Source organism: Diutina rugosa (genome assembly GCF_008704595.1).
Source record: "Diutina rugosa strain CBS 613 chromosome Unknown scaffold36_size135536, whole genome shotgun sequence".
Taxonomy (NCBI): Eukaryota; Fungi; Ascomycota; class Pichiomycetes; order Serinales; family Debaryomycetaceae; genus Diutina; species Diutina rugosa.
This window is the reverse complement of record NW_022995205.1, coordinates 74,394-98,731: the sequence shown is the minus strand read 5'-3', so window position 1 is coordinate 98,731 and position 24,338 is coordinate 74,394. Positions and strand designations below refer to the sequence as shown.

Sequence of the window (24,338 nt, the reverse complement as noted above, 5' to 3'; positions counted from 1 at the left end):
TTGTGTCTCATCCGTTTTACACGGGTGTGAGCCCGTTCGCCGATCAAACACGACAAAATACAACAAAGAGAACGGCCACTAAGATAAAGACAAAGACAATCGAAACACAACTAGCCACACCAAGATAGGACCCTGAAACGGGGGGTGAACGATACCCCTGTTTCACCCTCGTTTCACCTTGGTTTCATATGTGGTTTCAATTAAGCTTGTTTCATAGTAGTACTAGCCTGTTCTCGTATGGCCGACGAAAGTTGCCGTGCGTGGGGGTGGTGCTCGGGCGGGTGCTGCAGGGATGTGAGGACAGCCACGTTGTTGGCGCGGGACGATAGTCGGCTTACATAATCAAAAAGAAGAAAATAAATAACTGTCGTGAATTTTACCCGTTACAGAGCGTGCTTAGGAAGGAGCCTCCGACACAGCGTACCCGGGACTCCGGGGGCGAAACGACAAAAAAAACCGCCTAAAATGGTTGCGCCCCCCGTAAACCACAGTACATACGCTTACAGACGGTAGGCTATTACCTCTGTTTCACGTTTAATTTCGTATTGGCTTAGGTTTAGGTTGTGGGCGATCCCCCTTACCGGTGGTTGTCCCAGACCAATAAAACACCCATTTTTCTTCTTCAGTGGGAACCCTGGCGAGCTCATCGGTCGCCGGTACGGGCTTCTTTCCAGGGCTGTTTTCCCTGGAACTTGTTGCCGGGCTACTTTCCGGGCTCGTTTGCTCCCGTTTTGGTGGGAACTTTCTCGGCCGCTTTAGGGCTTTATGGCTATTTCCCCATATTCGGCGTGAGGGCGGTGACGTCGCGCGCGAGAAGGGCGCCGTCAATGAGCGCCTAGCGCCGGCGCCGCTGTAAGGGTTGTGGCGGCGGCGACACCCCCAACGATCATTACACCCATAGATGAGGGCATTATCGGCTCGGTCGTTGGCTCGTTGGTCGGCGCTCGGTATTATCGTTATTACGTCATTTAATAAGCTTTGGTGGGGCGTTATGGGGTACCGTTTGGCTGACCTTTCCGTTTAGTTGACCACTTGCGATGACGTCATTGGCGACGCTCGAGCGCCCACGGCGCCCACGGCACCCACAACGCCCACGTAAGATGGGAGAGAGATTAGTGGGCAGCCGCCTACACCGCACCCATATCGCCTCCAAATTAGGGGTAGAAAGCCCCCGCCGCCACCCATCCGAGCACACCCATTTTGGAGGGTGTCGCCATTGTGATAAACTCTAAGATAATCTTCTAAGAGAAAATATGAAGAAATTGTCTTGGTCGATGAAACATGTATCATATGAGACATACATAAACCGTGTTTACACTAAGCCGATTCAGTCACCGTTTCAAGTGTTGGTGGTCATTCGTTGGCCAAGGGCCTCGACCTCAATTGACAACCACGCGGCTACCGGGAAGGTCGACCCGGGAACCCGAACTCATACGAGCCTGCGTGGAATACGGAAATTCTCGAAGAGACAGGGAATTGGCTCTGATTGGCATCTTAAACCAATCTGTGACTAATGGGATATATCCAGATAAAGAGATGGTTTATTGGGCATTGGAAACTTTAAGGTTTAAAGTTAGCTTTGAAGTCGAGTGCAATGTGGTTAATTAAGCCAGCAGCAGACGCATGTGCTATGGCTATTTGGATGTGGTCTTCTATTTCAGCTGGATTGAGTGTGTTAGTCGTTGCCATACTTTGACAGATTAGATCTGAAGGTATCGATGAGCACATAGCTTGTGGGGAGCGTTTGTTTAGTTCTAGCATCAACGACTGCTAGAGCATGATGGGATCTATAAATTATCGCCATTCATAATCATAGCGAGTGTTTGGTTCTAACATCAAGCGAGTGTTTGGTTTCTGGCACTAATTGTCGTTAATTGGTTCTGGCAAACAACAATAATTCAACTTGGCGGTGGCTAAATCTCCACAACCATGGCTTATACAACCACCACCAATTGATTAAATAACCATTAATTGGTTCTGGCAACAACGTTGTCACCATCTGGTCAATGGTTGCATCGATGGCTTCTATGATACCAACGACAATCCACTATGAAGCTACCAATTGTTTCTAGCAAACAACAGTTACACCAGCTGAACTCAGACTGAAACCCCTTTGCCAACCTCTTTATTGAGCCATATGGATGGTGTAAAATTAATTCCATCTATATATATCATGAGTGACGATACATAGCTCCATTGCTAGTCTCAATAGTCACTTATTGGTTCTAGCAACAAATGGCTTTGCTAATAGTACCATAGAGCTTATGTTTGGTTGGTCTCTCCTAGGAGATTATGATCCATTATGACAACAATGTGTCCAATTACTCATCATCTTCTGCCTCGTCTTCTTCCTCTAGCTCATCTCCTTCTTCTTCGTCTTCTTCGTCTTCTTCGTCGTCGTCGCTGACGGCTAGGGCTCTCATGGAATCGACCACGGCTTTCGTCTTGGCCCAATCAGATTGCCAGTAGTTGTCGTCATGGTAAGGATCAGCGTATTTTCCAGTGACGGGGGGGATAAACCAGTAATTTACAGCGATGTGGGGCTGATCGCCGAAGCTCAGCACCTCGTGGAACCAACCGGTAGGTAAATAGAGCATTTCCCCTGGTTTCAACCATACCGTAAGCCGGGGTAAACTGAGCAATTGAGGGTAGCTTTCACGAGTTAGTGCCATCAATTTTTCCCTGTATTCATCGTCTTCAACGTCATCAATGTGGAGTAACGCCGGGGGGATCGTAGAGAACGAGGGAGGGTGTTTTGCCTTATTATTATAATCATTTTCACCACCAATATTGCCCTCCAGGGTCTCTTCGGCTTCCTTTCCATTCTTCCACGCTTCCACTTGAGCGACAACGGCCCCGTCGTCACGTAACTGGTGCCAATTGGGCAGTTTGGAGTCAGCGACATAATCGATAACCCCCAGGTTAAACACACGGTATACGGTACCCACCGTGTTCAAATCGTAAACATTACTCGGGGGGAACAATGTGAATCGTTTGACACCGCTCACCACGACGTAGAGGTTGTCAGCGTGGTCATGGTGGAGCCCCAGTGAGGTACCCGTTAATTGGGCTCCCTCGTGAGTAACTGGAGGAATGTACCTCCCTAACCCACCATCAGGTTTGGTAGTATCAATTTCAGGTCGGGTTTGACTCAGTTTCGGCGCCTGGCCCATCCATAAGTTGATTTGTTGTGGAATAAGCGTGGGGAGTAACGGGTGATTTATCGGAAATTCCGGGTTGAAAATGAGGTTTGTCAACGGCGGTTGGAGCAACTGACGGAGGCGGGCGTCGGCATCATCAGAGTCGTCTCCTTCCTCTTCATCTGAGTCGTCAAAGTCGTCTTCTTCTTCGTCATCACCAATCTTCTGCTCCAGGGCCTCAACTTGATCAGTAACCTTTTCCTCGTCTTCCTCATCGTCATCTCCATCTTCTCCAGTATTATCTTCTTCTTGATCGTACTGTGTCGTAAGATAATAGCGATCAACCCCCTGTTTCAATTGGTCGACTAACTCCGCAAGCGTCATCCGGACCCGCTGGTGGCCGCCACCAAACCCTCCCGAGTGCTTCTCCTCCACCCATAGGTGGTCGTCATAGTCCAACGTCGCCTCGATGGCGTCCAAATCGAGTGCTTGCCAATTGAAATCAGAAACAGAACCCCGTAATTTCACCGGTTTCCGAGCCACCACGTACTCAGAAAACAACTTATTGGGATTGTATTCATCACTAGAAACGTCTAAAGTCTCGGTTGAGCCCAGTTCCAGCGGCGTCCACCGAGTATACTCTCCCTTTATCCGCTTGGTACTAGCCATCGCCGCGCGACCCAAATCGGGTATGCGAAACCACTTAGCTCTGACCGATGACGATGAAACGATGTGATTAATAGACTGAGTGTTTCATGTCATTTGAAACACTATGATAATTTTTAAAATTTCATCGTTACCATGAGGGTAAAAGATCACTCCATATTACTATTAGCATCGAGAGCTCATCTCGCCACCACTTAGTTAAGGTGTATGGTCCTACGATTATGAAAATGAACAGACTTATAGTTAACATCTTTGAAACCAATGTCAGATGATCTATAAGTCGAGAGACCCTACGATTAGAGTGGATCTAAGTATCTATGGCTTCTCAGTGATAGAAGAATTTATACCCCTATAGTGTTACAATTAAAACCAGATGCAACCTACCAACCACAGTGACGACGACGCACACGATAAACGATTTTATTTAACGTCGAAAGGCGATGAGCAACGGGTCCTGATGCCCGTGTAATACTCCCCCCCCCCTTTTTTACCGAGAGCGGGGCACACTCCTGAAAAACTGAAAGACTCATGCCGTCGTCTAAAACATTAGCGCTTTTTCGAGCGTTAACCAGCACGGTGACCTCATCCGACGGAGGCAGTGCCTGTTAGCGTATATTTAGCAGCTTGGCCCCTTAATCCAAATGCGTTGCGAGCCCTGGCACTCACTCATCGGTTCCCATCGAATTTAAGCTTTTAGCCGGTAAGACACACATTTCCTTCCCCCTTTCAACCGCCACCGCCGAAGATTGACCTGTGTCGATAATCTCAAGCTTATCCTTATGTTTCATCCTCGTTATTCTGGGATGTTTAGTGCCGGAATGGAGGCCCGGTAACATACTAGCACCGGCCACCCCCTGTGCTATTCTTGGTAACTTTGCGGGAGAGGGGCTGCGGCGTAAACCCGTATAGAGAGTGAGCTGATCCCCGGGCCAACCCACACCTGCCTGGCATGTCTGCTTACATTGGCTGCCTGCTTTTTGCTGCACGAGGGTTTTTGTGGCCGACGTCGCGCGGTTGACGTGCAGCGGAAAAAAACCTAAAAAAACATGAAGGTGGTAGCGACGAGTAACCGTGCGAAAATTCGACGAAATTGCAGAAATCGCCGATCAAACGACACAGTGAAAAAAGAATGTAGTGGTATTGAGAGGATTGATGTGGAATGATGAGTTCGAGTCCGCACGACGATTAAATAGATTTAGTCGTAGTAGTGATGGATCCAGTGATGAGTAGAAGCATAGCCTTTAGCAGTACCGTTTTCTCTATCATCAGTACGACTACGACGTGATGAGCATTGTCTCGAGGCATATACGATATAGCAATGTAAGCAATATACCCAATTAAACCAGATGTATGGAACAACCAATTAAATGTATTCAATTAGCCAGAATTAGTCAGTGTATTCAATTAACGAGAAAGACACAAAGAGTAATCAACCGTAAGTCAGCTAACAGTCGGTGTACGACTTGGATATTGTAGTCTGTGCAAGTCTTTGATGTTTATAATCGGTGTAAGACTTAGATGTTAATCGGTGTATAGATGTTAATTTAGTTATGCGATTCAACGTAAGCCAGTTACGTTATGCTATACATTAAGCCACGCCTGCTTCACCCGCTTCACCGAGGGGCCGTGGGCGTCGTCGGCATTGCGCTTGCGCGACCCCAACGTCATCGGACTGAGAGGGAGCTCCAGCTTGGGCAGCGTCAGGTTCAGCACCGGGGTGAGGGGCAATTGCGGCGGCGCCGTCACCCCCTTAGGAGTAACGGGAGGGTCGACGAGCCCGTGCAACGCCCGCAGCATGGCGTCGACGACACCTTTAAAGTGAGGGAACTTGGTGGCGTCGCCAAAGTATTTGATCGTGAGCGCCTTGGGGGGCAGCAGCACCATTTTCGCCACCAGTTTGAAGAATTGCAGCGTGAACACGGTGCGGAATTGGTGCGGGGTGAGGATATCCTCGGTTCTGGGCAAGTCCAAGTCGGCGGCGTCGGCAAATTGCTCCGATTTCACCACCAGGTTGATGGTGGTGAGACAAGTAGCGACGTTGACCGAGGCGTTCGTGGTTAGGAGCGCCGTCAACACCGCGATAAGCGCCAATTTCGACGGAGGGTATTCAAAGTACAAATTGGGGTAAAATTGAAACAACTCCGCCAAAAATACCAGCACTTGGCTCACCACCATCTTCTTAGCCGCCAACGCTTTCGCCAGCAGCGGGTGGTGGGCTAAGATATCGACGTACACATCGACGTACTGGTCGACGGTGGGACCAGACACGCGCCATTCCAACGACTTAAGCACGTGTTTCTCCATCTCCAAAAATAACTCCGGGTAGTAGTAGTCGACACAGATCTTGCGCAAGTCGTGTAACGTGGGGATCTTGTACTTGGCATCCAAGTTCTTACACGCGATCCACAAGCACGTGAGCCCCAACAACTGGTAGTGTTGTTTTTTGACAATCCGAGTCAGACAGTATCTATCAATCAAGTTAACCGTCAAAGGAAACGTCAGCGGCAGCAACAGCAAGATGCAGATCACCTCCATGAGGAAATCGAGCAAAAGCGGTCTCATGCCGAGCTTAATCTCCGGCTGTTGTTCAATCAACAGCATCAGCGGCTGAGTGTTTTGTTCCAGGCGGAGCATCATTGCCAATGCTTCAAGACGGTAGGGCAGCACCAGCAGTTGGTGGTGGGCTTGGTTTTCAGCGCGGCGCATTTCGGGGCGCAGCGCTGCTAGTTGCCACTTTAATTGGCGGGTCAGGGCAAACGGGAGGGGCGAGGTCATATTTATGTTCGCCGGGATTCGTTTTGTTTCACAATGGGTTTGACAATGAGTTTGACAACGTGTTTCAAAAAAGTGAAATTGTCACGGGATATAAAATGCGGAGCCAATGGCTAGGGGGGGAATAAGAGGAATGGACGTCAATAGATCGGTGAGGATCGTTTCAGACCACTGATATGCGGATGGATAATGTAAAACAAGTAATGGAACGCTTCACTCGCTAGCGGGAGGAGGACGGGCAGGGGAGGGACACCACGGAGCCGAATTGGGGCGACAGGGTGATCGACCTTTTTAGTTGAGGTGACACAGGGGTGGGGTGATGGGTGATGGAAAAAAAAAAAAAACCTGGGGAGGGTGTTTTATCTTTTAGGTGTTTGGGGGGCTGGGTGGTTTAAGTATGGCTGTGAGGAGACGAAAAAAAAAAGCGGTGGTTTCAGCAGGGAGGGACGAAGGGCGCAAAAAATAATTGTCACTTGGGTCTCCGCAGTCCTGAAAGGAGAGGTACATCATATTTTTCAGGGTCAAATGGGGCGGGGCTCGTAATCAAGGATTTGAGGACAGAGAGGAGAGGATAAGAGAGAGACTCTATGAAAGAGACGAGGTGGTTGCATTCGGGGCTCATAATCACGAGTCGACGTCGACAAAGGGACGAGACACGTTTCACAAAAGCGTCGTCTGAAACACTCATCAGCTGACACCACCATCATATATGTAACATGACACGTGTATCATCTGGTACACCGTTTCAGACAAACTACTAGTCGTCAACCAGAGCCTGCTATCGCAGTTCCAGCGTGCTATCGCAGGCCTTCGCAGGCCGCGGGCCGCGGGCCGCGGGGCCTGGCCAGCTCAGGGATCGCTAACCGTCACAATACCATTGTCAGCCACCTTTCGAGCACGACAAAAGGGGCTTTATCCGCCGGACCCTGGGTGAAACCTGAGGCAGGTGATTGAGGCAGGTGATTGTTAGAGAGTGATTGTTTGATAAACACGTCAACTAACACTTGTGACGTGGCTGTTATTGTGACAACTAGTGGTGTGAAACAGACTCTGTAACTGATGGTGAAACACTCCGTAACCGTCGGTGAAACACAGTTTATAACCAGCCAGCGTTTATACAGTGGAGGATGACCGATGACGGCTCTTTGCTACTGCTGTGGCAAATGATTTAAGCAGCGTCGCCGGTTGCTTGGGCATTTTCCCCTAGAGGGGCATTGCTATCGGTTTGGGGGCAGACAGAGGGGGGGAGAGGAGACGACGTTGGTTTTAACCGCCCACGCTTCACTATGGGCGTCGCACCGCACCCTAACAATGAGACGAAATTTGACGATAAAACAATGTTTGAGAAACATCAGTGCAGCAATGAGCGCGGCCAACAAATTCCACTGTCTACTACCATCACTTTGACCATGGACGATATCCACGCCCGCCACGCCAAGGAGCGGCGGGATCTCGCTCTGCAAATCACGCTGTTAAAGAAGCAGGCGCTGAAGAAGACGCGCAAGCTGGTGAATCAGCGGTGCGCCGATATGGAGCGGGACCTCGCCGAGCGCCACCGTAAGGAGTTGGGTGAGGGAGATGATGATGGAGATGAAGAAGTGGACATGGCGGCGATATTGTTAGCCCAAATGGAAGCTTCCGAGAAGAAGGAATCTAAAACCAGTGGTGAAACCAGTGTTGAGTCTAAGGATGAAATTCAAGGTGAAACCTGTGGTGAAACCAAAGATGAGACCGATAACACTCCAACTGGTCAACCCAAACAAAAGAGAAACCGACAAAAGGAAAGGCTTGCTCGACGCCAAGCGGAGATTGATCGCATTAAAGCTGAGGCTGCTGCCGAGGCGGAAAACGCCGTCGATTACCGCGGCATTGAAGCCGAGGCGATGAACTCGCTCTGTAAGCGGCAAAACTTATCTGTGTTTGAAATAAATCCTGATGGCCACTGTTTATTTGCCCTGATAAGCGATCAACTCGAAACACGTTTGGGAAAAACCGAAACTGTGTCTCAGTTGAGACAAGCCGCTGCCGACTATATTACCAGCCACCCTGACGACTTTATCCCGTTTTTATTCGATGAAACGACGATGTCGATGAGAGATATCGACGACTACGTTAAAGAGCTTACCACGACGGCGATGTGGGGGTCGGATATGGAGATTTTGGCGTTGGCGAACGTGTTTCAAGTTCCCGTTGAAGTACACCAAGCAGGGGCTGATACATTGACGTTTGGCGACCAATTCGCCGCTGACGCTGAAACAAGTTTGAAAATCGCCTACTTTAAACACAGCTACGGCCTTGGCGAACACTACAACTCCTTGAGAGATATAGCATAATTTATAGACGAACACACATAGACTTACTTCAATTCCCGTAAATGTGAAACATGATGTGAAACCGCAGGTAAAATATCACAATGGTTGACACGGTGGGGATGATCCATGCCATTGGCTGGCTGGCCCCCCTTTCTCGCCTTCGCCTTGGCCGGTAATGTCGCGCTCGGCGCCGTCATTACGTTTTATATTACCCAATAGCGACTGAGGGTACAAAGCGGTGGAAATCTGCGACGCCTGCCGAGACATCACCTGTTTTTTACATGTTTGTTAGTCAATGGCTGTCTACTTTTGTAACACGATGTGAAACACCACTTGAAACGGTCACTGACACCGAAGAGACCACCGGGTTTGTCCGCAGCATGATAAATACCTCCGAGTGGGCTCGTGAGCGGTGGGTGTGGTGTAGTAGCAGGTGTGCAGTGACGTCATTTATATTCTGTTACACACCCTGATACACCCACCGATTTTTTTTTTTTCGCACCCACACACGATGTAATTATATCTTACTGGGGCACCCAACCCTGTCGCACCCACTTCCAGAAACGGCTAGCAACCGTCGGCGGCGGGCGCCCCCAATCAAGATCGCCCACGGTTTTTTGCCAGCGCTGCGTGAGGCGCCGGCGGCGCCGTAGGTATACGATACAATACGGGTCATTTGGTATCAGTAGCGCTGGTAGCGCCGCCCCGGCGCCGGCTTCAGGCGCTTCAAATTTCGCCAGGGCGCCCTTCCCCCTTCAACCTCTCTGTGATAGTGACTGGTGATTGGCGCCCTTTTTCAAGCGGCGCCCAGTAGTATACACGCGCGCGCCTAGAGAGAGAGCGCCGCCGGATGCTGGAAAAATTTAGATATTGGCCGGGGCTCTCAACCAGGGGCAAGTAAGAAAGAAACCATACTTTTAGTCGTTACGGGCGACCCGACCAACTTAGCCGGGACAGCAAAGTGGGAAAAGCAATTGTGAGACCTTCTTCTCGGCCTAGGGCTGCTGACCACGGCGGGCGCCCCCCACCGAGGGCGATGCGCCGTCGGTTAATAACCCCTATTCGCTCTATAGGGGGGGGCGCTGGGCGCTGGGGGCGCGGCGCCGACGCCTGGCTTCCCGGGGCGCCCCGTCATTACAGCTCCGCTGCCGCCGCCAGTGGGGCGCTCGCGGTTTTCTCCCCCTGTGAAGGATAAAACCCTAAAAATGTCGAGCGACGTGTCCCGATAGCGTGGGTGCGCCGGGGCGCCGGCAACGTGTATGCTGGGTGCTGCATATAATTTGCGCGCCCGATTTGACGGGTCCTCCGCTACAGGGCTTATACCACGCGCACCGATTTTCGATTAGGGTATTAACCCAGGGGGGTACGCTTATGTAAGAAATTATATAAGCGAATTGTCATGCCCGTGATTTACACACGCACCCGCCACCTTTACTGCTGCAGCAAATGATTTACACGACGTCTAATGGTTATGTAGCCCTGTACCTTCAACCATCGACCCGATTGTATCACCGTACAAAATCGACCAAACCAGCACAATTCAGACTATGTTAATATTGTCAGTTTTTGAATGAGAGCTAAATAAGAATATGGAGAGTAGTTTCTCCTCATTCCCCTTCGGTTTGCCGAGAATTGCGCTGCACCTCGACTGACCTATTATATCGTAATCGGGGGGCTGGCGGCTCGAAAAAGCGTGAGCAAAGCTAACCCCACCTACCGCTCGGCCGATAGCTCAAGCGAGAAAATAGAGTTTTGGCAATTTGCGGCCAAGATGCCGCAGATGGGCACAGAGCCCTACAGAAAGCAGCCTCGGAGCTTAGCCGCCGATAAACTGGAATTACTAGCCACAGATACGCCCAATGCCCATCTCCTGAGCCTGTGCTATCTACTGGTAGCCTTTAATCTTTGTTTTACAGTCGTTTAAGACTCGTTTAGTTAGAGTTAAGGTCCATCTTTACAAAAGAAAGAAGAAGGGGAAAAGAAAGTAGCTGTCTCACACTAAAGGGGGTGAGGCCCGAGAGTCACTCCACGTACTGGTTGGTGGCCCATAGCTTTTCCCTCATCGCTAATTGTTGTTTGGTTGCTTCCCGAAACAGTTAGCAGTAGTGCGGCTCTCTGTTTGCGAGCGTCTCTCCGCAAACGAGGGATCGGTTGCTGGAGACCGGATTAGCAGAGGTGTCCGCTGCCGCACGCGAGCTAGAGGTTGCTATGATCAAGGGGGTAGCTCAGCTTAGCAAAACGGTCGTCGTTGGTAGTAGTTTGGCGTCTTTCTGGCGACGTTTTAGCGTTCGAGATGAGGTCGTGGTGTAATGGAGATGATTCTCTCGAGAAATCGCGAAATTTGTGAGAAAAAATCTTTGAGTGAGGGGTGAAAATGAGGGAGTGTGCTGTAGAAAAATGGTAAATTTTGATAGGAAAGTACTTTGTAAATTGATATGTATTTGATGTATAAAAAGTGTAGATTATTGTGGTTATTTTATTTTGAGTGATTTCCGTAGGTAAGGTTTTCATTTTGGTGGGTATTGTTATTTGTGTGATGAGCGCAACGAGGGAAACTAAACTAACAAATTCTCGAGCAAAATCACTAAATCTCGAGGTTTTATACCTTTATTAGATTATGGGTAGCCTGCTATGTTGATTTCGGTGGCGATATGCCGAGGAATGGTCGTTCCTGGACTAGTCAGGAGGCTGATTCCCAATCGGGATGGATTTACGATGCGAATACAGCACTACGTTTATGACTATAATACACTTCTAGCGTGGAGTTTTTTTCCGTTTCAGCTGTAGAATTACCAAATACGATAGTAAAAGAGTATTATTTTGCTGAGTTTTCGTCATTTTTCTCTTTAGTTCTAAGGCACTTACCGTCAGTCTCCTTCCGATTCCACCACTACTAGATATTAACTGACAAACGTCTGCTTCATAGAGCCTACCAAATCTGAAGTGATTCAGCTTTGATATAGTATACACCTCACTCATATAAAGTGTTACTTGTCATTAGAGCACTTAAGTTTATCCCAGAGCCAAACATCAATATCCACTACAGAACTAAGAGATTTCAGGAGTAATATACAACATGTCCTTTCAGCACTCATTGGTTTTGGCAACGGTCTGCTATCGACCATAGCCACCCACCCTTGACCCTCATCCCTTGCAAATACACAACACCTTTAGCTTAACATCTCAGTAGTAGGTACTACTCCCTTTACATTCTCTCGAATCTACTTCTCGACTATCTAATTAACTGTTTAGTTTTCACGCCACAATAGTAAAAGCCTCGGTTCCTGCTCCACCCAAAAAGAAACTTGGTGCTGACAATTGCGAGCCCTCTGAGTGCCTCCACTGACTACCACCAAGAGTCCACCAAAAACCAGCAAATAACCACAAATCTCGAGATCTAAACACATCCTTAAGGTAAACCATACCGTAAAAACACATTTATCCACCTATCAAAACCGTATCTCCTCTCCATCCCCGCAAATCGCCCCTCCTTTACCTCCCATACTAGAGATCACGCGCGCCCGAAAAATCCATCTCACACCTTACTAGTTGCTATGGGCTGGTTCTGGGCTACGGCCACCGAGGCACCCCCGCTGAAATACGCTCCCGCTACCGCTTCTACCAAGTCTTCTACCGCCAGCGCATGTCCTATTGACCACCTGAAGCTCCCCGACGCCTGTCCCGTGAAACACCGCGGCCCCGCTAAAAACGGCGCTACCAAGTCAAATGAAGTGTGGAACCCTTTGAATAATATGCCGATGGAGCTTTCTTCCGAGACCATCCCCGGTCAAAAAGTAAAGCTTTCTGACAAAAGAACGATCCTGACCATCCCTCGTGGCGAGCTGGAGGGAGAGGGCCTCTGGGAATACCCGCTGCCTCAGCAGATGTTGACGGCGATGTATCGCAAGGGAAAGGGCGAGGGAATCGACGAAACGGCTGTGGAACTGATGGTTGAGGTCCACAACTTCTTAAATGAAGGGGCGTGGCAGCAGATTTTGGAGTGGGAGGCCCCCTACACTGCTACTACCAAAGTGGAGCCCCGCCTCTTGAAGTTCACCGGACGCCCTCAGGACTTGAGTCCCCGGGCTCAAATGTTTTTGACATTGGGTAAGTGGTTTCCTTCTTACTTCCTGAGCCAGCCGCCGTTCGATAGACACGATTGGACGGTGTTACGGTCTAAAGGTAAGGACCAAGGTTGGGATCAAGTACGCTACGTTATCGACTACTACGCCGCACCCGACGATGAGGAAACGGGAATGCCCGCGTTTATGTTGGATACCCGCCCGGCTTTAGACTCCATCGGGGCCGCTAGCGACCGGTTTGGCGCCTGGGCCGGCCCGCTTTGGAAAAAGGCCATGGGCGAAGCCGAGTACCACCAGCCGCAAATTGACCAACAGCAACTGCCCCAGCCGACCAAATAGACCTGTTTGGACCTAGATTTCTTGTATTTAGATAATGTTTAAATTTTTGATGTTTTGTGTCTATGTGAATCCTGCACATAAGTTTACATCGTACTTTTATTGCTTTTGAATCTGCGAAGTGGCCCCCCCCGCTTATCTGGCAACCCCGCATCGCTTCAGGGGCGCGCGCATACGTGGATCAATTGGTAGGGGCACGACCAACCGGTGCTCATCGACACTAACACCAACTACTTCGATAATTATCAAAATACTATTATTAAAATAGCTTTTGAAGGTCAATATTTGAAGTTCTCCTGCTCTCTCGCCTCGGCGTTCGCCTCAGTGTACCTGGGCGCCATGGCGTATCTCGCCACCTCAGGGCGGCGCCAGGCTTTGCCTAACGAGGCGGGGCCCCCTGGTAAAATTTGGCCCTGAAATTAAAAGAGATATACACCTCTCCAACGGGGAAATGGGAGGCCAGGCGTGTGTGTGTGCCCACGCCCATGCCACACCCGCCCGTTTTTGCCCCGCGGCATCTCTCGTCTACGGGCGCATTCCCAGTATCTGCTGCTATTATTGTGTACCATATGGCCAAGGCTCCCCCCCTTGCCCCTGAGAAAAAATCACGAAAATCACGAGACTAATACATATGACCCCCAAGCAACTTTTAGATAGGCTAACGTATGAGTAGGAAGTACTAGTCGTTAAAGGCATCCCACGGCCTGTTTCAAGGACTAGCGTTTAGTTCTGGTTTAAACCTAATCCATTTTTGTCTAGACCCTGTTTTCCTCATTGTGGCCGACAAAAATGAACGTACGACACTTCCGTCACCGTCAGTTTCCTCTTTTCGATTTACCCGATCCGTGTCGAACCCCCCACCTTTAAAACTCTAAATTTGTGTAACGGCCGGACGTTAAAACTTTATTGGCCGTAAACGTCAGGGTAATAGTTGCCATTGCGTGAACAGTGGGGCACTCTCAGGCTTACAGGCATATTTCTCAAGCCACTCTGGCATTGCATCCGTGGGTAATTAAGAATTGATGCCCATTAATTAAAGTCGCCGCTATTTGATTGTCGCTTCCCAAAATGGCTATACAATGTTCTCAGTTGATTGTCAACGACCAAATAGGTAATCGTGGGACCACCACCGAATGATCATAAATACACCTAGACTATCTCTACACTCCTCATCAATCATGGCTGCTCAACAACAATCGAACTCGCAAACCCCTAAGGACAACTACTCGCTCGAAAAGGACTTCCGCTTCTTCGACTTGTGCGTGATTGTTTAATCGATTAAATAGTTAATGGACACTACTACTGCTACAAGTCAATATGTAATTGCAAGCTCAGCTTGTTTGAGACCCAAGTTTGCTCCCCAACATAGTGATTCCCCACGCAATACTCAAGTATACAAACATAATACAAGTCCATTGCAGTACTCCAGGGAAGCTCAACTGTGACACAGCTTCAGACAGTACATTGGACTGTCCCCATCTACTTCTTACTGCCAGCTAATTACTGATTTGTCTATCTACAAGTATATACAAGGGTTATATGAATTTGGTCAAGGTGCCCAAATTGTAGTCGTCGGCGGCGCCCCGCAACATCTTCGGCAACCGCACCCCCAATTGGTCTTTGGAAGTGACAGTTTGCATGTCGTCAAGCACCTGTTGGGCTCTGGCTTTGGCGGTGGCGTCCTTGGTCCGGTGCAACGTGTGGTGGAGTAAGAAGTACCAGGTGTACTGGTTCGGTTGGATACCCGCTTGCTTCATCTCCTGGTAGTAGTCCCACGCCACCTGAGCGTGTTTCGGCATTAACCCCGAGATCATCTGGTTATAGTCTCTGACGTTAACATTGCCACCAGTGTGCTTAATGTAGTCAAAGATCGCTCTTGCCTTGTCGATAGAGCCGTGGTCAAGCTCACCGGAAAGCATCAGCCCCATCAACGGACGCAGCCCGGGGAACCGGTTGATGGCGGTGGCGAAGATCGCCCGCGCCAGCTCGATATTCCCCTGGCGGGCCAACCCGGAAACGAGGGCGTTGAGGAACACGTCGTTGACGTCGACACCTTTAATAGTTTGGAGGACTTGGTCGACGTCGCCCAGACGGCCCCGGGCGTGCATTTCCTTGAAATACAGGTCCACTACTGAAGTGTAAGTGGCGACGTCGTAAGGGACGTTGCGCTCGTCCATGTACTTCAAAATGTGTTCCACCGCTTTGAAGTTCTTGGCCTTGGCGTAGTAGGCCAAGAACGAGTTCATCAACGTCGTCAGCGGCTGGTAAGTGGGGTCGGCATCGGTAAACTGTTTGAAAAGGGCTTCAGCCTGGACGATGTGTTTGTTCAAAACGAGCCCGAACACGACGTTATTCTTTGCCGGGTGAATAAGTTCAATCCCCTTAGCGTTCCATTCGTCAATCAACTTTTTGGCGGTAGGGTAATCGTCATAGTTGGTGTACCCTGAGGAAATGATCAGCAACACTCTCGGAGTCATCGGGAACTTAGACAAATAGACACGAGCAGCAGTGTCGAACTCCTTCAAGCCCTGGCGGTTCGATTTGACTCTGCTTGGCAGCGACAAACAGATTAAGAATTGAGACCACACTCTTTCGGGGATATCGTACCCTTGAGCCAATAACTCCTGGAAAAGCGAGATGGCATAATCGGGAGCGTCCAAAGCGGTGTAGGCGTCCATGAGTCTCCAGATCGTCAGCGTGTGGATGGGGACGTTTTGAGCCACCAGCGACCGTTTAACAAGGTCAACCACTTGGTGGACTTGACCAAGCATACGGCGGTCAATAGCGTCACGAATACGCTTATAGATTTGTCTGCCATTAGGGTCTTCCGTCTCCTCCAAGTGGCGCTGCACTTCCTGGACAAACTGGTGGAATTGTTGTTTATACTGTTCGTCCAAGTTCAGCTGGCGCAACGCCAACTGGACCTGGCCGATCTCGGGTAAGTTGTCGGTCTGCATCAACTGCTTCGCCTGGTCGATGTTGAGAGGCTGTTTCAACGCCACGTGCTGGGCCACAAGGGCAAAGTACGCCAACCAGTCAAACTGCATCTTATTGTATTTCTCCTGGACTTGGACGAAACGGTCTCTAGCGGGCTTGGTTTCCAAGTACAACACCCACAAGTTAAGTACCTGGGGGATATTTTCCGGTCCTTGGCGCAAGAGCCAGGTGGCGGCTTTGGCGAAGTGGTACTTGTCGACCACTCTCAGCTTCGCCAACACTTCGACAATATCAACAATCAGGCGATCACCCGTTTCAACGTCACCATTGAGGACTCTGGTAATGATTTTGTTAGCCAACGGCGACAAGGCGCGGTAGATTTCGACGTCGCTAATCTTTTCGGCGACCTCGATTTCCCGCAAATACAGCGCCCCTTCGTCCAAAATGTCGATGGCTTCGCCCAAATCGGAGGTGGTGGTGACGGTATCGCCCACGTGTTTGGCAATCAGGCGGAGCTTATAGTGGGCCTGGGGACGGGCACCGACTTTACGCCCCGCCGCCTTCTGGGGCTGGGATTGAGACGGGGGCTGAGACAGCGACTTGGCGGAAGCGGCAGAACCCTGGCTGGCAGCCAGCGACGCCGCAGACGCCGTCAGCGCCGCCCGCAACTGGCGACAGGCCCGGAAGGTGTGCTTGAGCATTGGGTCGAATGGAAAGTTTTTCGCGCCCGCGAAGACGGTGAAGTCGATGGTAGGGAGAAGGAAGGAGTGGGAACGGAGTGGGGATTTTTGTATGTTTCAGATGATGTTTTAAATGGTGTTTTAGTTTGTGTTTCATGACAATATTGAGATCAATCTAGTGTAGTGTTTGGGTGAAGGATATGTCGGACATGGTGGGAGTTGAGAACGGATTGGTGAAAAATGGTCCTCTATGGTTAACACAGTGAAACTGAAAAATTATAAATAAGGTAAATTTAAGCGATCAAATACGACAGACTGAAGTTAGTGCTCACCTTTAATGATAGGGAGGACTACTCTCATCAAGTGAAAAGCCTTGGTTGTTGTCGAAGGCACTGGTACCATGAACACCAATACAAGCGAAGTGTACAACGCCAGTGATAATCGTACGACAAAGTCAACGGGACTTGTTTTAGAGAACTCACGGGATATGAGGCCATTAGCCCAGTAATCGTCAGTGACAGGAGTATTGGAAGCAGTGAAAGACACCACGAACAGCCTCTGCCATCGATTACAGTAGTGAGAGCTACTTCACTGAAATGGCTAACCCCATGACGACACCTGGCTAGTGACTACAACACCAACGTCGCCATCAACTCAAAATGTGAATTCGATCATTCCTTTTATGTTAGTAATTTTCTCAGGCGTGGGTTTCTTATCATAAACAAAAATATCAACTGAGCTGGGTTATGAAAGTAGAGACTCCTAGGTCTCGTTATCATCATCGAAACTTACCAATCCCAAAATTTGAAACGAGCCAAAAACTGAAACAGCCATCAGATGATCCCCATTTTCATTTGGTGGTGGTCATCGGAAGGTGGTGGCTTTTTTCTTTAGTGTTTCGCACTAAAGCCGCCAATTTATAGCGGGCGCGCCACTTACCCGGATATGGCTGCTACCAGTGGGGCGCCAACCCTTAGTGGCCAAGCCGACCACCCCGAGCCCAAATCCGATCAACCGGCCCCGCTCGAGTTCTTCAACTACCACGAGTACCTTGTCGAAAGCGCTGATGGCCAGCTCGTTGCCACCCACTTCCCCAACGGGTACACCAATACTACAAGCCCAGAGTTTGCCACTACACGCGTAGTACGCGTCCCCCGAGTGTACCACGATAATGAAGATAGTGACGTTGTCCCTCAGTTCCTGACGGTGGTCCCGGGAGCCGAGCTGTATGCGATTTCCGATGGTTCACGGCAGTTTAACCCCGTGGCTTTAGTGGATGGAAATGCCTTTGGGAAAACGCTGTGGACACCGTTGGTACCGGATAATTTGACTGCCACCAAGTTTCAGGAGATTGTGGCCACGGTAAACACTCATTTGCAAGCGGCGTTCCGGCCGCTGGCGTGGGCTACCGCTGAAAATATCGTGGACATCGTTTCCGGAGGTATTTGGAGCTCAGTATACGGCGAATCAGCGTGTAAGCGGGCCTTAGCTGAGCTCGACGCTTACATTGACGCCACCAATGCTTCAATTACTCCCGTACGGCTCGTCCACCCGCGCCAATCGGGGTTTCTCAGTCTTGATTTCTGCATTCCTGCGCCGAAAGTGGGGCTGGAGCTGTGAAATGCGTCCACCAAAAGTTTTAAGGTTTTAGTCAGAGGAAATACGCTGCTCCGCATATCAGCATTTTTCACCGGACAATCGGGATCAAGGAACAATCCCTCTGCAATCGGGAACACCCGCTACACTCCGATTGTCTGCCGACTGTTTACCCACTAAAACCGTCAAATCAAGTTAGATTGGGACGTATATGGTTGAGTTTCATTTGTCTAAAGGTTTTCATTGTGCTGAAGGTAGAGACGACTGGCGAGGACTAGACGACTAGCGAGGTCTAGACGGTCACTAGTTTGGACCCACGTGATCGTAACTGCAAATCCCATGATGAAAACTACTTCGAGCTTCGGGCTCAAATGCAATTTTCCACTCAGGTAAACCCCCTGCTGAGCCAGGAGGTCGGGCGGGTCTTGTCGCGACGACGCTCGCGGCTGGGACTTCCACTTCTGGCATAACCACACCGTGTAGCAGGGATGGCCAGCGTCGACGACGCGGTGTACCGACAATACGGGGTTAATACAGGGACAATAGGATGCAGCGCTAGCGTATGTAATAACGCCCTTCAGGGGCGCACGGGGCTTTAGCTCATGCACGCACCGTCTACTGCCTATTTTAGTAAAGTGTTCTAAACGGTACCAAATTTGCCACGATGCGCCACGCAATCTTGAAAATAAGCAAAGGAGTAGTGGGGAAGGTCACCGTGGCGGTACAAATAGGCTATTCTGAGCCCGGAAAACCAAATTTCTTACTAGTCTGATTTGTCTCGTCCCAATGAGTGAAAAAAGCGTTTCTTTTGTCGCGGGCGTGTGGTCTAGTGGTATGATACACCCTTAGGGTGGGTGTGGCCCTGGGTTCGATTCCCAGCTCGCCCCTTCTTTTTTTTTTTGCCGTTTTTACTATCTATACCTGATTCTATTTTCCCTATATCATTTATATTTGGTGTATTTTTCACCAAGTGTTCACTCGATTAGCGTATAATCTCACTCTCATCGATATCAATTTACTCGCACATGAAGGAGCTCAGTGACGAAGACAGGCTCGTCGTCGAACTCCTCGGTTTGCTCGATGAGTACACCCAGCTCCAAGTGGCCAATCGCCAGCGGTGGATCGATGGCTACGTCAACTTGTCCCGAGCCAATTACGCCCACCACACGAAGCAATACGGTATGGATCGCTACGACCTAAGGGACCACCAGGCCCAATTTACCGTGAAAAAACCGGTCGAATTGAATGACGAATCAAATGAAACTAATACCGAAACGTCTAAGGAAACGGACCAAGTGCTGGAGGTCCGCAATCGCCATGCTCTGGAGAAGAAAGCGACGACCACCCAAACTAACGATGCCCTCCGCCAGTTTGGCGTGCTTGTCCCGAAAGAGCTTCGCCAGGCGCAACTGAGGTTTCAGGATGCCGTCGAAGTCTCAGTGGATATTGCTCGATTGGGACAACGTATCCACCAGATTGTTGATCAGTTAATGCCCCTCCACGAAGCCATCATCGCCAAGCAAAAACAAGAAAAAGAAGCTAAACAAGATGAGAGCGACGAGATAGAGAAGGCAGAGACTACGACAAATGAAGCTGAAGATATTGAATCACCGTCATCACCGCTAAACACAGAAGAGCCAAAGAGGACGACCAAATGCAAACCAAAGAATGAGGCAATTGCAACAGACAAGCCAGAGTCCAAGTCTATTGAAACCAAGCAAACCATATCAGAGTCAAAACTTGAGGAATCGACTACACTGAAACCAACGACGGAAGTGGACTCCAAGCTACAAAATTTGAACCTAAGTGAATCACTACCTCAATCTATGGACTCCAATCCCACTACTCCATCATCATCATAGTCATATAACCCCCAATATCTACAGTTTTTACCCTAAATGCCATTCATTAATAAAAGATCTATTCACTGTACAAGTCGGAGTCGTTCTCGTAGTCCTCGGGCTTGATGTCGACGGCGTCCGAGTCCAGCGCCAGGTCGTCGTCCATGTTGTGGTCGTCGTCGTCGTCGTGTTCATCGCCGTCGGCGTCGCCCTTCTGTCGTTGTTGGCGGCGCTCTTTCTTTTCCTGTTTCTTTTTGAGCTTTTCCTCGACGTTCTTCTTCTGTTCCGCCCGTCTCTGCGCCCGCAACTGTTTGCGGCGCTCGTGTTTCTTATCCAAGGCCTTTTGTTCCAACTCCAGCTTCGTGATCAACGAGTGGTAGAGCGTTTTACCTTCGCCGACACCTTCCTCAATTTTGACCAAATTCATGTTAAGACGAGGCCCCAACTCAGTCAACTTGATCGCCCGCTTCTTAGTACTACTACTAGTAGCAGCAGTTTCAGTTTCAACCGTTGAAGTCGCCTTTACCGCCTGTTGTTGCTGCTGGTTAATTTCGACAATAGCATCATCTTCGACCTCCAGATCCAGCGTCACGCCACCGACACTATACGGGTCCAACACCAACTCCAGCACGTCCATGTTTTTGCTCAAATTGGGCATCTTTTTGTGGACTTGTTTCGCCGCCAACAACTTTTTGATATTACGCGATTCCTCGACCAATTTGGTGTCGATGGCGTAGTGGCGGACGTCGATGGAGCCGTCGTCGTTTCGGTTGACCATAAGCACTCGCTTGATGCTGTTGACCGTCGTCAGTTGCGGCTGGATCGGCGGGAACATGTTCTGGAACATCGTCACCACAAGCTTATCGTGTTGGGGCATATCGGCCACGGAGTTGCCAAACCCGTTTAAAACAAGTAAAGGTGGGGTGTGGAACTCCGGGGCGTCCACGCCAACCGATTTGGGTCGTTTCAACACCTTGGCGACGTCCTTAACGAGCGAATAAGCGTTGACTCGGAATTGTAGCGTGGGGCCGTGGGGCACTTTCGCCATTCTTAACAGCACATTGCCCGTTTCCTCCAGCTGGTTGAACACAAACAAGTCGGTGACCCCCAAGGGACCCGCCATGACGACGAAATCCTTCAATTTATTCAGTTTCCGTTCGCGTAATTTGATGGCGGTGTGGGGCTGCATCACCTGGCGGAAGTCTCTGACCAACTGGGTGAGCAGGTGGTTGTGGAGCAGTTGTCCCAAATGAAGCACCATCAGCCTGGGGATCTTGGCGAGCTCCTCCTCGGCCACCTTGCGGTGGGTTCTCTTCTTGACTCGCCGCTTCGCCATGGTGTGTGTGATGAGATGCGCGATGAGCCGACGCGAAGACTACTACTGCTACTAACAATAAATCGCCACCAGAATTATAGTTTTCACTAAAGATGAAACTGTTTGATATTGTTTCAAAATGATGAAACATCAATATTGATATTGTGTTTCAGCTTAAGTGATTGATGAGAGTGGTAGCAGCATCAATTGCTAGTAAACGTCAAGAGAGTAGTTAGATTGATTTCCAGTCTAATTGAATTAGTCTCTCGATGTTTCTTTGATGACTTGTTTGTGGAATAATCGACTTTACCATTCACAGATCAATCCACACCACCACTTACTAGCACCTTTAGCCTCACCGTCAACATTCTTCGGATTACCATCAAAATCACTTCCCCATATTACCATCTACCACCAGACCAGAACTTTAAATTTCAAAACAAAACGTTTCATGTTATATAAATTGAAACCATTGATTTAGATTATACCTGGTGATTTAGTTTTGGACATTGTCTTGGTTGTCTCACGCGACTACCATGGTCGCCAGCGGGGTCACCTTCGACGACCTCCCCTTCGAGATCCAGCGCCACGTGTTCTCGTTGGTCGACGTGCCCCTGGTGTGTCGCTGCTACGTGGCGTGGGCTCCGCTGAGGGGAGCCGCCGCCGCCGCCGCCGATATCCTCGCCACCAGGGTCGTACCAGTCTCTCCTACTCTGCTACCGGGCTCGGAGGACGATATCGACTTTTCCCTACTATCCCAGCTCCCCCCGTGTAAGGTTTCAGTTGCTGTTGCCTACGGCCGGTGGCAGGGGGTGGTTAATCGCCTCAACTTGGTGCCCTCGTTCAAACTGCTTGACGTGGCCATCACCGGCGCTTTGGACCCCCTCCGAGGAAACTTCCGCTTGCTCCGCCACCCTATTAACGACCTAAGCCTCAGCCACCTCGCAATTGGCGACTTTGACCTCCCTAAGACCCTAAAACTGTTGACGGTGCAGGCGTGTCGGGCGTCCCCGCTGTTTATCGAGCGATTGTCCCATCTTGAAACCTTGGTTATCCTGGGAATGGAGGACCCTCCAGTGTTGCCCGAGCTGTTGGTGGACGTCACTCTTCCTAAAGACTGGGAACTTAGCCTTGGTGCTGGCGAACTACCCTATTTAACCGCCACCAATAATGGCCTAAACGGGGGCCTCCGCTGGCATCAGGTGACCAAGCTCACCGACTACTGCATCCCCGACGTCCCCGAACTCCCCAGTTTGAAGCATATCGTCGTCAAAGACCGCCACGGTGCCGACACGTTCACTAGGTGCCACTGCCCCAATCTCGAGACGGTGTGGATAAGTCCTGGCCTCAGCCTCCACCCGGATAACACCGACGTCCGGGTGCTCTTCACCGAGCCCCAGATGGCCAAACTCACCCATTTGACGGCGTTTGACTACCACATATCCGACGTTACTCCGTTCACCCTGCTTCGAATGGTGCACATGAAGTTGAATCAGCCCCTCACGCAACTGCTACCGTTACCGCCGACTTTATACGGGTTGCTGGTTGACACTACCCACCCCGTCGAGGGCGTCCCCCCGCAAATAACGTCATTGAGTGTGTTTCATCCACAGCCAGACCCCCAGCGCCATGCGGTAATCGACGCCCCCAACGTCCGCCGAATGAGCTGGAGCTACTCCCACAATCTCACCCTCCACTGTCCCAAACTCACCGACTTGACAATATTGCTGGTGACGGGTAAGTTGGCGGTGGAGGCTCCCAATCTTGTGAGTCTTGCGTTCAGTGGCTTTGCCCAGCACTACCCTTTGGAAAAGCACCCATTGTTAGCAAAACTATCCTACACTGGCACGGCGTGGCAGCACCTCGTGGTCCCGCACCGTTTGCGGCAATTGACATTGATCGAGGTCGAGATCCACACCCTTGAAGTCGAGGCGAAACACGTGTGGCTAGAGGACACTCTGATCTCCGAGCGAGCGGCGATTAAGGCCGACGTGGTCTACCTGGACACGGCATTGGTTGCCGCCGCCCACCTCCTCTTAGAGTGCCGGGTGCTTGAGATACCGTTCATCCACCCACACAGCTGTGGTGGCGTCGAGCACCTCATTCTAGATACCAGCGACGACTACGGTGGGTGGATCGACACCGGTTTCTTTACGCAGTTCACCAGACTCACCCACATAAATTTGCAGTCGCCAGCGCTCGACTGTCTGCAGCAGTTCCCTTTGGTGATTCCGGCCACGGTGAAGTCATTGGTGGTGGCGGACGCGACCACTGACGAGTTGTGGCTCCAGTTTGCCGACGAAACCCAGCTTGAGTATTTGGAGATAACCCACGGGGACGACGCCGATGACGCCGCCGCCTACTATACCCAACAGACGCTCGGGTTGACGGCGATGCCGCCGTCATTCTATTGTCCGAGACTCAGAGGCGGCGTACTGACGAGCTAATGACTGATTGATTACGAGGATGCGTAGGCACGTCAGCAGCCAGTTTGAAGTAATACTGAGAAAGCATATGGAGACTAAGATGGACTCAAACCGGGCTGGTACATGAAGAAGTTGACGGTGACACTGGCCAGTGCCACCAAGCACAACATAACCTGCTAAAACAGACGCTAGCCGTCTGTTTGGCTATAGCCTTCTACCTTGGCTACTAGGCGTG

At 50.2% G+C, this 24,338-nt stretch overlaps 9 protein-coding genes across 9 annotated transcripts; 5 read left to right on the top strand and 4 right to left on the bottom strand. All coding sequences in view use genetic code 12, as the record gives it.

Moving 5' to 3' along the window:
* Positions 1–2,321: 2,321 nt before the first annotated feature.
* Positions 2,322–3,809, bottom strand: DIURU_005181 (uncharacterized protein; the record flags this gene model as incomplete). Its single annotated transcript, XM_034158135.1, has 1 exon — positions 2,322–3,809. One exon carries the CDS (start codon positions 3,807–3,809, stop codon positions 2,322–2,324), a length of 1,488 nt encoding a protein of 495 aa, XP_034010057.1.
* A 1,578-nt stretch (positions 3,810–5,387) lies between these two features.
* On the bottom strand, positions 5,388–6,512 carry CLN3 (cyclin; the record flags this gene model as incomplete). Its single annotated transcript, XM_034158134.1, has 1 exon — positions 5,388–6,512. One exon carries the CDS (start codon positions 6,510–6,512, stop codon positions 5,388–5,390), a length of 1,125 nt encoding a protein of 374 aa, XP_034010056.1.
* A 1,475-nt stretch (positions 6,513–7,987) lies between these two features.
* Positions 7,988–8,911, top strand: DIURU_005179 (uncharacterized protein; the record flags this gene model as incomplete). The annotated part of the gene is made up of 1 exon (XM_034158132.1): positions 7,988–8,911. One exon carries the CDS (start codon positions 7,988–7,990, stop codon positions 8,909–8,911), a length of 924 nt encoding a protein of 307 aa, XP_034010055.1.
* Positions 8,912–12,444: 3,533 nt separating this feature from the next.
* On the top strand, positions 12,445–13,311 carry CYC3 (holocytochrome c synthase; the record flags this gene model as incomplete). Its single annotated transcript, XM_034158131.1, has 1 exon — positions 12,445–13,311. The coding sequence occupies one exon, from the start codon at positions 12,445–12,447 to the stop codon at positions 13,309–13,311; it is 867 nt and encodes a 288-aa protein (XP_034010054.1).
* A 1,532-nt stretch (positions 13,312–14,843) lies between these two features.
* DIURU_005177 (uncharacterized protein) lies at positions 14,844–16,946 on the bottom strand (the record flags this gene model as incomplete). The annotated part of the gene is made up of 1 exon (XM_034158130.1): positions 14,844–16,946. The coding sequence occupies one exon, from the start codon at positions 16,944–16,946 to the stop codon at positions 14,844–14,846; it is 2,103 nt and encodes a 700-aa protein (XP_034010053.1).
* Positions 16,947–17,870: 924 nt separating this feature from the next.
* Positions 17,871–18,545, top strand: DIURU_005176 (uncharacterized protein; the record flags this gene model as incomplete). Its single annotated transcript, XM_034158129.1, has 1 exon — positions 17,871–18,545. The coding sequence occupies one exon, from the start codon at positions 17,871–17,873 to the stop codon at positions 18,543–18,545; it is 675 nt and encodes a 224-aa protein (XP_034010052.1).
* A 1,001-nt stretch (positions 18,546–19,546) lies between these two features.
* VMA22 (Vma22p) lies at positions 19,547–20,383 on the top strand (the record flags this gene model as incomplete). Its single annotated transcript, XM_034158128.1, has 1 exon — positions 19,547–20,383. The coding sequence occupies one exon, from the start codon at positions 19,547–19,549 to the stop codon at positions 20,381–20,383; it is 837 nt and encodes a 278-aa protein (XP_034010051.1).
* A 58-nt stretch (positions 20,384–20,441) lies between these two features.
* Positions 20,442–21,698, bottom strand: SSF1 (rRNA-binding ribosome biosynthesis protein; the record flags this gene model as incomplete). Its single annotated transcript, XM_034158127.1, has 1 exon — positions 20,442–21,698. The coding sequence occupies one exon, from the start codon at positions 21,696–21,698 to the stop codon at positions 20,442–20,444; it is 1,257 nt and encodes a 418-aa protein (XP_034010050.1).
* A 515-nt stretch (positions 21,699–22,213) lies between these two features.
* On the top strand, positions 22,214–24,124 carry DIURU_005173 (uncharacterized protein; the record flags this gene model as incomplete). The annotated part of the gene is made up of 1 exon (XM_034158126.1): positions 22,214–24,124. The coding sequence occupies one exon, from the start codon at positions 22,214–22,216 to the stop codon at positions 24,122–24,124; it is 1,911 nt and encodes a 636-aa protein (XP_034010049.1).
* Between the last annotated feature and the right edge of the window lie 214 nt (positions 24,125–24,338).